The sequence below is a fragment of the Coffea eugenioides genome, chromosome 9, assembly GCF_003713205.1.
Source record: "Coffea eugenioides isolate CCC68of chromosome 9, Ceug_1.0, whole genome shotgun sequence".
In the NCBI taxonomy this organism is placed as follows: Eukaryota; Viridiplantae; Streptophyta; class Magnoliopsida; order Gentianales; family Rubiaceae; genus Coffea; species Coffea eugenioides.
The window spans coordinates 8,590,456-8,601,687 of NC_040043.1; the positions used below are offsets into that span (position 1 = coordinate 8,590,456).

General features: G+C 31.3%; 1 protein-coding gene across 1 annotated transcript; it reads right to left on the reverse strand.

Annotated features, from left to right (window-relative positions):
- Positions 1 to 124: 124 nt before the first annotated feature.
- LOC113782137 (putative leucine-rich repeat receptor-like serine/threonine-protein kinase At2g19230) lies at positions 125 to 11,026 on the reverse strand. The gene is made up of 11 exons (XM_027328047.1): positions 10,866 to 11,026; positions 9,328 to 9,895; positions 8,094 to 8,569; positions 7,507 to 7,645; positions 7,328 to 7,399; positions 6,788 to 6,859; positions 5,405 to 5,485; positions 4,680 to 4,846; positions 2,358 to 2,617; positions 770 to 912; positions 125 to 131 (listed from the first exon to the last, which is right to left on the reverse strand). The coding sequence occupies exons 1-11, from the start codon at positions 10,987 to 10,989 to the stop codon at positions 125 to 127; spliced, it is 2,109 nt and encodes a 702-aa protein (XP_027183848.1). The 5' UTR covers positions 10,990 to 11,026.
- Positions 11,027 to 11,232: the final 206 nt, after the last annotated feature.

Consider the following 11,232-nt stretch of genomic DNA (forward strand, 5'->3'; position numbering starts at 1 on the left):
TTTTTTTACCACTTTAAGTTTTTCTTATTTCTCCTCACTCGAATTTCATAATCAAAACTTTTATAGTATTTGTTTTTATCTTTTAGATGATATGGACAACTATAAACGCTCTTATAAAATTTTTCTAATTTCTGAAAGGTCCATTGGTTTTGAAGTAAGCATGAACATAACCAAAATTTCTCTACCTTATCTTTGCAAAGACTTCAAATAGTTTTTTCCTCCATGGAGCAAGATCTTGGTTTCAAGCCAAGGTCTGCCTCTCTTTGCCTTTTTTTTTTTTTTATATTCAATAAAGTCTCTTTCAAAGTATCTTAGTGAGAGTTTTCTTTCTCCTAATGTTTTCTAGTGTGAGTTTTGCTCTCTCATAGGGTTTCCTAATGAGAGTTTTCTTCTTTCCTAAAATATTATGGAGTTTTGTTAGTTTTTTGTTATTTCTTTAACAGATCTAAGAGTTTTTCACACCTATATGTCAAATATGGGATTCCTTCATTTCATCTGATCTCAACATCGACTTTGAATTTGAACTAGTTAAACAGTAGTTTTGATGGTCTTAACTTGCATAGAGCTTCATTGGGCTGCTCATGATTTATTTGATCGGTTGGAGTTTCACAATGTAATCGTTGTTATTTTCTAAAAATTTATTAAATTTAATGATTTTTTAGATTAACCGTATTTGTGACATGTTTGTTGTATTTTTTTTGCATTCGTTTAGATTTCATGGAATAAAAAGTTATATTTTATAAATAAAAAAAAAGTAGGAAGCATGTACATAGAGGTTAAAATACCTGATAAATGTTGTCTTAAATTTCCGTTCGCCATATACTCACAGATTAGAGCCATAGCTCTTCCTTCAGCGCAATATCCGACAAATGATACCAAGTTTGTGTGATGAATCTTGATCAAGATTTCCACCTTTGTCGATGATATAACAAAGTCCGTTAGAAAAATGAGTAGTAGCAATTCTGACTTTGATTTATATGTCCTCTAGTACAATCTTCCTCTGAACGGGCTAACCTAAGGAATATAAATCACAAGCACGAGAAATTTCCAAAAATCCAAAATCTAATTATGTACTAATAATTTTGCCTCATAGAAAATGTTTTCAAAACCAGTATAATTGTGGGCATATCTTTTAGATTACTTTTTCTAAACGTATTTTTTGAAAACTACATTTCCGTAATACTTTTTAAATGTGATGCATGTAAAATAAAAATATAATTAAAACATGTATTTAATTTGGGAATCTTAGAAAAATTTTCACAAAACTTCTAGAATACCTATTTCACAACCGATGATTATTTACCATTCGATATAGGTAAGGGATAATTTGAAAAACCTTCCTTGAGGATTCTGACAATTTCATTGCCCTCTTTTGAGGTTTTAAAAATATCACTTACCTCTCATATTAGCAATTTGAGACCCAATGCTTATATCATTAATAGTGAAATGACTCTGCTATCCTTACAATTTAAGATGTTTTACACATATTTGAGGAGAGAAACAATTAAAAGATTTGCTAATTAAATTAACCATAATTTGAAATTATCCTTACAATTTAAGATGTTTTACACATATTTGAGGAGAGAAACAATTAAAAGATTTGCTAATTAAATTAACCATAATTTGAAATTAAAAAAACAACTAATTTGTTATATAAAAAGAGAACCAATATAGGGGGGCATTTTTTTAATTAATGTACTTGACAAATAAAATGAATCATATTTGATGTGCATAATAAATAAAAGGATTCAAACATGAAAAAGAATTAAGCCGTTTACAAATTACTAACCATAATTTGATTAAAAATAATTAAGCCATTTAAAAACAAAATTACCCATAATTTTATTATGTTTAAAATTAATTTGGCATTAGAAAAGGGGTCAAATGCTAGACTAGCTTTTTTTATGTTCTTAAAGATCATAAAAAATTGGATGTGAGGAGAGTTTGGTTTTCCATTGTCTCTTCTTAATACCATGATGATAACAAGAATCTTAAGGTAAGTCAAAAATTTTGATACAAAATTTGTTACTTTTGGTTGCAAATGATGAAATTTTTTCGTTAATCATGTGTAACGGCCTTATAAATGAAACAATAAGTTAGATTGAATAATTAAATTAACTATTATTATAGGTGAGGAGCACTTTGAAATCAAATGATCTTCTCACACCTAAAATCATTTTTTTTGTTGCTTTTTTTTTAATTCGGTAAATTTTTACAAGGAAATAGGTTTCAAGCGAGGTTGGTGATATTTTTGAAATCTTGAGGGATAGCAATGAAATTGTTTGAAACCTGGTAGAGGCTCCTGAAATTATCCCTATAGGTAAAATGGGTAGATAGTGCCAAATTGTCTTGATTACCTCTGATTGAAACTGCTTTTGTCCACGGGTTGCTGATGAAGAAGACAGCATTTTTACGGCAACATTGCTGCCATCTTCCAAGCATCCAAGATAAACTATTCCAGAACCTCCCCTTCCAATAACTGTCCGAAAGGTGTTGGTAATTTCAATTATCTCAGAGCACTTGAACATTGTACTTTTGGTCTTCAATAGTTGTTCTTTCTTTAGTTCAACGATAGTACCGCCCTCTCCTTGTTCTTTCTTTAGTTCATCACAAGTACCTAATGGGGGCAAATTTTAGACGTCATCAAAATGTTTTCTTTTCCAACTCCACCAAATGGCAAAGATTTTGGATTTTTTTTTTATACATTGTCAAAGTAAGAATTCACGCTAGTGGATTTAAATATATATTGCATTTTTTCTGTACAAATTTAAAATTCACTTTTTGAACATGTGGCATGTATCTATACATGTTAGTGTAAAAAAATTTGTACACTAACAATGTATAAAAGATTAATTTAAAGTTTTATAAAAACCATAATATTTAATAGTATATTAGCCTGTGCCTTAGCACGGTATTTTTTTTTTTGGGTTAATTGTGAAGTTGTGCAACTATGAATAATTTAAGAAAAAATATTAATAGTATTCTTATGTATTCATTAATATCACTTTTAGATAATTAATTTATTCTAAGTGTTCAACTATCATACAAATTATTTAGAACTAATACACATGCTTTTACTATAATGTAAGAATACTCGTCAAAACACTGTAGCAAATTCCAAAACATGAATAGATTTTCTATTGAAATAGTAACTAGATTTTTACAATGATGATAAACCTTGAAGTATGCATTAGTATTTAATTAAGGGATAATTTTAGAAACCTCCCCTGAGGTTTCTAATAATTTCACTTGGCTCCTCTAAGGTTTCAAAAATTACATGTACCTCCCTTGTCCATTTAAAATGACAATACTAACCTTAATATTTTTAATAAAACTCTCTTGTTGCCATGTTTATGCAATACTAACCTTAATACTGAGGATTTTATATTTTTTTACCATTTTCCCTCTTATTCATTTCTCTTATATTTCATTAGAAGTATAGAAGAATTATCAATGTTGTCCCCAATATCTATTCAAATTATGTTAAACTAGTAATATTTTTTTGATGACTTTTAACATTCTCCAATTTTTTTGGTAGCAAAATCAAGGGTAAGTCAACAATGATTAAAAACAAATGGCCCAAAATCACTACCAAATTATGATAGTTCCACCATTAAACTGGTCCATAAATTTTCATTTAAAAAATATCCATAAACTTTAAAAGAAACAAAAAAGCACTCTCTATCTTAAAAAGAATTTATATTCCCAGTAAAACACTATGAAATATACCCTATTATAGCAAAAGATTTATTGTTATAGTTGATTATTAAATAACAAATATTAGCATGAAAACTTGATACTCTTTTTGTTTAGAAGAACAAATTGAACTTTGCAAGATAAGGGCATTTTAGAGTATTCATTAAACTTTTTACTCTATTTTAAAGTTTGGTTACCAAAGTGTGAAATCAAAGGAGGTAAGTGTAATTTTTAAAACACCAAGGGGACTAAGTGAAATAGCAAGAAACCTCAAGGGAGGTTTCTGAAATTATCCCTTTAATAAATACAAGATATGCAATAATTCATTTTCTCATGAATGAATATTAATTAGTTTCCAACATGAATGAATATTTAGGTTCTAGCAGTATATGTAACAATTTAAATTACAATAAACAAAGTTACTTCATGTGTATAAAAAAATTGCAAATTATTAAAATCTTTCTATTATTCTCTTACAGCAAACCCCCCCCCCTCCCCGGTCCTTTTTTTGTAAACATCCGTTGAAGTTACTTTTTTGGCTGTAGGTTAGGCACAAATTCCTGCTTTGCAATAAATCAAGAAGGTGTTCTAATGAACTTTTTTGGCCTAAGGGTGCTCTAACTCAAAATTTAGTACATTAGGACTTATTGCAGCGACCCAAAAAAAGATTGATACGTTTTCAACAATTGGACCAGAGGGTAAAAAGGCCTCTTTTGTCTTTCCAAACACAATAATTGATAAAATAACCATCCCATTTCAATTTCATACCCCTACAACCAAATTCCTCATAGACTCATGGGCATTTCTTGTACTACATCAGTGTTCCGATGTTTAAGTTAACAAAGATCTCGAATCACTCCTGTCATTGCAATTGGCTATGTTTTGAACCCTCGAATTTTATAAAATTGTATGTCAAACAAAAATATTATGCTTTTGAAAGGAGTAGTAGTGCAATTTTGAAAAGTTGAGATATCAAGGAGTACCCTTCGTTGAGGCGGCTTTTATTCTGTGCTTGAAAATCGCTACCCCGATTACTATGCCAAGAAGACATGATATGGTCGGTAAAACGATGCTAACGATCAGTCTCTGCTTATGAGACTTCTTCTTCTTGCAAGGGCCTGATAAACAAAGATCCGGGTTTCCATCCAAACTTGCACAAAAGGAACAAAAAAAATTATTTTTAACTGAAAAGAAAAAGAACAAAAATTACTTTTTAACCGAAAAGAAAGGAGCAAAAATTACTTGTAATAATCGTCTCTTTTTGGCACTACATGCCATGTAGTACAATCTAAAAACATTATGGGATGCTATGTCTCGAATAAAAGTGAAATATAGTGTTTGTTTATCGGAAAAGTGTGAAGAAATGAATGAAAGTTAGTTATTTTTTTCTTCATAGCAGGAATATTGAAACTTTTTCTTGCATTTTCCTGCACTTTGTGTCCTACAAAATTTGCAGGGCTTTCAGGAAAATAACTCACGAGAGTTTTAATAACTGCTATTAACTGTCATTAACTTCTTATATTCTCTCAATATTTTTCTTAGTAACCAAACTTATATAGGAAACTCATTTTCACTTTTCTTTATCTCACTTTCTTTCACTTCACTTTCCCATATGACTTTCCTTCTATTCAACCAATGTGTAGTTAAATAAGTCATCCCCTAGAATAGAACAAAAAGAAAAAGGGTCATGGTCTAGAATTTAAAATACCTGAGTGCTAATGCCCCGTTGTTCATTTTATCAAGAAGAAGTGCAGGAACTGAGCCTTCCAGCTTGTTTCCAGATAAGTTACTGCAAGATAAGAGAAAAACACACCTTAACAACTTCTGTTTCTTCCCTTCCTGTCCCCCATCCTTCTCTACAGAAGAAATTGAAATTTATTCTTTTACAAAGAGTAACCTAAAATATATTTTTGAACCATAAAGTTTAAATAATGACAATTTAAAATATAAAGCTTCTTTTTCTTCTTTTTCTATATTTTTTATTTATTTATGCTAATAATATATTATATATTTTTCTTTTGCATAGTTAATCATAAATTTGGTATAATATATGTATATTATTTCATTATTAATAATTAATTGAATTTCTAATGATAATTAAAAACTTAATTAAATATCCCTTTAAAATATAAAGACCATATACTTTTTTGTAAACTAAGTTGATCTTTTTTTGGCATTTTATTAGATTATCAATTGAGTTTGAAATTAAGTTGCCATTTTATACACATTATATGAACAAGTAAATGATTATAAAGGTGCATAGATATTAAAATAAATGCTTTAAAACTACAATATTGGAATGTTAAATTTTAATTGGTAGGAAAGACAACAAAAAATAAAATAATTTTTTTAAAGAATTTAAAAAATTACTTCGCATTGATACTTACCTTAAGAAAACTATATTTCATCTTTTGTTGTCTATCTTTCCAATTAAAATTTAACGTTATAATATTGTAGTTTTAAAGAATTTATATTTATATATTGTGATAATCATTTAATGTTTAATATAATATACATAAGATGCCTACTTTATTTTAAATTCAACTGATAACATATTAAATGGCCTAAAAAAAGATCAGCACATTCCTTATATTTGAAAGGGATATTTAATTAAGTTTGTAATTATCATTAGAAATAAAAATAAAAAAACTCATTATCAATTAATTATTAATACTGAGAAATAATAATATATATATTATACCAAATTTAAAACTAACTATGCAAAAGAAAAGAAACATATGATATATTATTAGCTTGAATAAATGAAATAAAAATAAAAAAAAAGAAGAAAAAGAAGTTTAATTACAACTCATGCTAAAACTCTTAATATCACTATTTAAAATTTAGGAAATATATGATGATTCAAAATCAAAATATTTGAGACCAAAAGTGCAAAGTCAAAGTTGTTGATTAATAACAATTTGATGTTGGCTGTTAGTCATTATTCTATTTCTAATAATTGTCCTAAATCTAACTAAAATCACAAACTCTGGGGATTAGATTTATTTTGGCCTAATCATTTGGTGCATAGGCCAAACATTAGGGATCAAAACTACAATTTTTTCTTGAGGCAAATCTTGTAGGAACTTACATTGTTCTTAAGGAAGGCATGTTGGCCAAAAAATCTGGGATTGTTCCTGTCAAGTCATTGTGTGACATGTCCCTGAAAAATGATTGTCGATATGAGATAAAAGTACTAGATATCTAATTTTTCTTTATTATTCAAATTCAGATGCATAAAATGTCCTACTCTAGAATGCAAATACAAGAAGTTTTTCTTCCAAAAAAAGGTACAAGAAGTTTTCGTCCTGCAGCCAACTGGGAACCCTTGCTTTAAGCAGGAAATAGGTACAACGTCAAGATTACTTGCAAAAAGAATTCATTGCATAAACGAAACAATTATTTGCAATTGTAGCTTACGTGACTCTAATAGTAGTTGCACTAGTACCAGTTCTGGTGGCACTTCCCATTTACGTATAACTAAACACATCCTTTAAACGGCATCAAATTTGAACAAAAGAGAAAATGCCCACAATTATTGTCAAAGATAACCGGCAAAAGCAATTGGTAATTTTTGATAAAAGAAAAGGTAAATGTATGAAATAAGACATATGGCAGTAGATATACTTACAAGCTTTGGAGTGAATCAAGTTTAGACAACGAGAATGTGATTTCATCTTTTAACCCGCTGAAGGATAGGTTCCTGCTTTAATTCAGTTCCGTCAACATGGTTAACTAGCAGAAAAGGATGTAGTCATCTTCACATTCAATTACAAAAAAAAGAAGTCTGTTGTTGAAACAGAAACTGACATTGAAATGATACTGTATAGACCCTGATCATTGGTGTTGCAGTCTAGTCCATCCCACCTAAGTTCCTCGGGTACGCAGGGATCTCCTTGCCAATTTTTCTTTACACCATATTTTGACCTAATGCTGATCATGGCGTCAACTAGAATTTGTCGGGGAAAATAAAGTAAGGAAAAAAAGTTTTACAGCTCGTATAGAAGGATCCATCTTATGTACACATCATGCAAAAAAAAAAAAAAAAAAGATAGCGTATAAAAGGTCATAAACCCTGATGAATCTGTATCTTGATTTTATGTAAAATTACACAAAAATATACACGATAAATCGCTACAAGAAAGGGACAATCCTGAAATCAACCAAGAACAAAAAATTGATGTATATAATTCAGGGTTGTAAAGCATTTAATAGAATTCTAGGAAAATTCTTCATTTTAATCATTACTTGTTCATATTTTCAATTGTTTTTTGGTTAAGTATAATTGAACGAACTGTTGTAATTAGCACAGATCTCCCAATAATTTGTATCATTGAGTATGAAGTATCAAATAAAAAAAAAAAAGGAAAAACATAAGGCTTTAGATTTAAGCGTACCGTCACTTTGATTCGTGGGCAAGATAGGGAAATTCTTGGGAATATAGAACTCTACGGCATTGAGAACTGGGGGAAGTGTCGAATTATCTGTCATATTGATTGAGAATAGTAGGGTATCAGTACTACCCACAGAGTGTGTGCTGTAGACAGTATCTGGACGACTGCCTGGAACAACAGGGTCGGACCAGATTTCATTGTTCAGGTATATGACAAACTTCCTGATTTGAGTCGGTGGGAGATCTTCCACCTCGAGGAAATGCATGTACAAGTAGAATTGTTGGTTGCGATCAACATTTTGAGACAGCACCAGCGAACCTCCATGCGCAGGCCTGACTGCAGTGCTCATGACGATTGGTGAAGGTTTATAGGTGTTTTCAAGATATTCTTCACTAATGTAAGAAGTTGTGCTAATTGGTTCCCAATCAGGCCGGTAGTCAGGGACTTCCCATATACGATCATAGAGATCATCCGGGTACCTGAAAGAAATTTGAAACATCTTACTACATGTGTTTTGAAACTCTCAGTTTGAGTAGTGACTCGATTGAGTTTAGGAATAAGGAGACAGTAAGTTCTCGAGATTGGGATTGGAGTCTAAAAATTACTAAACAACTTGATAATGTCATAATGAGGCCACAAACTTTTTTAATTACATATTCTATAACAAAACATGAAAAAGAATACCTAATCTGAACTGATGAGTTCATAACTAAATTCATAAGGCTTAATTAACAAAATTAAGAAACTAAGAATGTAACTCGAAAAAGTTCGTGAAAGAATTAGTTGTCCAAATTATTCAAATGTCAAACCTAAATGCCACAAAGATTTTGAGTATCAAAGTCAAGTCAAGAATAATTAAGGAAAGCTTCAACAAAAAAAAATATAAAATTAGAAAACAAAAAGGAAAGTTTCCCTGGTCAAATCCAGTTTTTAACTAAGTTTGACCAGCTCATTGAGAAGGCTTTGACGGGGCAATTGACTGTTCATGGTTCAATCAATTGAATCAGCCAATTCCATCTGAAATTCAAAACACTGTTTAACAACTAAACTAGGTGCCTCTTGTAGTAAATACTAGGAATCTATTTTTTCACGTTAATGGGAAAGTTATCTTGTTTTTGGGGAAAAAAAAAAGAAAGAAAATGGGGATTTAGGAGTGATTTGAGGGGTCTGGTTTCAACTTAAAGAACAATATTCAAATAATTAATAATATTCTTACTCATATATAGACCTTATTTACCTCTGGAATTTGTTGCTAATCGTTGAACTTGCACCTTCATCTAACCTTCTGTAGAGGATTAGCGAATCATTATACATAGTATCATAGATGGTGTTGCTCAACTCTCTTATCTCAAGTGCTGAAATAATAGGTGTTCCGGAGCCAACATTGACAAGACAGACGTGTATATAATCTGTAGGAGGATTATGTATGACTTCTTTGATCAGAATCTGAGATGCATTGTCCAGTTTTACTTCATCCCACTCATTTGCATTAAGGTAGAGTTTGAAAAGTGGTGGTTGACTCTTCAAATCATAATTTCCGTACATGAAGAATGCTCTAATCAGGTACTTGTGGCCTCCGCCATTTGCTGTTGGTTTCAGTGTGTAGCAACTGCTGTTTCCTTCAGGAAAACTTCTAACAGTTGACAGCAGCTTTTGATAGTTTTGAGTTTGAGACAAGAATTCATCAGATATTTTCATGTTTACTCCGCTTTCAACATTTGGCACACCTGAAGTATAACTAATTCCAGTTTCGCTGTCAGTATAATCGTTACCATTTTCTATGCCACAGTCGATACTGATGAAACCTGCAGATAAAAATCAATCATGTCATCGACAAATCTGTGCATTTGGACTTATCTATTCAACCGAAAGTAGAAACATTTTGAGTGTGTTTGGATAGGAGATTTTTTGAAATTTGTTGAAATACCGTAACATTTTTGTGATATGATGTATGTGAAATTAAAAGGTGGTTAAAGAATATGTTTATGAACAATCAAATACTTTTTTACAAGTTGAAACATGTCCAACCAAACCCTTAATGGCTTTGTCCACAAGCCCTCAGAAAATGAATGTTGCAATCATTCTTTGCTACTCAGAATTCGGTTTTAATTAAATCTCTAAATATAAGTACCACACTCCCTTGCGCCTTCGTCCCTTTATGATATGGTCACATGAAAGATCAATGCAATCTGGCCCGATCTATGCAATTTGAATGGTTTTTTTTAGAGGTGACAGGGAAGGGTGGAAAATAGGAGCAGGTGAATTAGAGGAGGGGTAAGGGGATGGAATGCGAAGGTGGCCAGAGGTGGGGAAAAGGAAAAAGAAGCGGGGAGAGAGAAAGATCGGAGATCGGAGGGTGGGGTAGAGGTGAGTATAGGATGGCGCTAATCATCAGTTATAAAATCATTCCAAAAAACACTTGAAAACATTTTTAAAGCACCATATCAAATGTTTTTATAAAACACATATCTAGAGTTTGGAAAAGTTCTATGAAAAAATATTCTCAAAAACACCCATCCAAACGAGCTCTTGAATATATCTGTCTGTGCCTGTGTGTGTACCGTTGGTGTAGTTTTCCAAACTTACAATGCAAGACCAAAATTAACGTACAAAGGCCTAAAATTCTTGACAGAAGTATCTTACTGGAAACGAAATGGCATATAGTGGAATCACTAAATAGACGTACAATAAATTATTTAGATGTCGCTAAGAATAGTGCCTGACAATGCTTGGAGATGAAGGATAGCTGCTAAGAATATATATCAAAGGACTTACTGGATCTGCCTAGTATAAGTTCCCTTCGTGCATGTTCCTCAAACTCAAGCTCTTTTTCAGATAAATTGCGACCATTCATGGAAATCAGCGGCTTATTGCCTTCTCCTGCAGCATGGACTTGCATACAAGAAAAACATATTTCCCAAGAAAGTAAGAAAATCCACACCGTTGCTGAAGCCAAAATGGCGATGTTTTGTGAACTCATGAACATACCGAACCTGAATCTTAAGCCCTGTAGCTATTTGTGTTATAGTTGCAAGAAAATAGATGGGCTGCTTATGTTTGGAAAATCTAGGTGCCAACGGTTTATAATGTGATACCAGAAAGATGCCGGCTGAAGCAAAATTAGAGAGTACATGACCACTTA

Excerpts from the sequence above, each read along its gene's own strand:
- LOC113782137 (XM_027328047.1), bottom strand. The coding sequence starts at position 10,989 with ATGCAAGTCCATGCTGCAGGAGAAGGCAATAAGCCGCTGATTTCCATG. Across the intron at positions 9,896-10,865 it reads ACTTATACTAGGCAGATCCA|GTTTCATCAGTATCGACTGT; the intron begins GTAAGTCCTTTG and ends TTTTATCTGCAG. Across the intron at positions 4,847-5,404 it reads AACGGGGCATTAGCACTCAG|TTTGGATGGAAACCCGGATC; the intron begins GTATTTTAAATT and ends CTTTTGTGCAAG.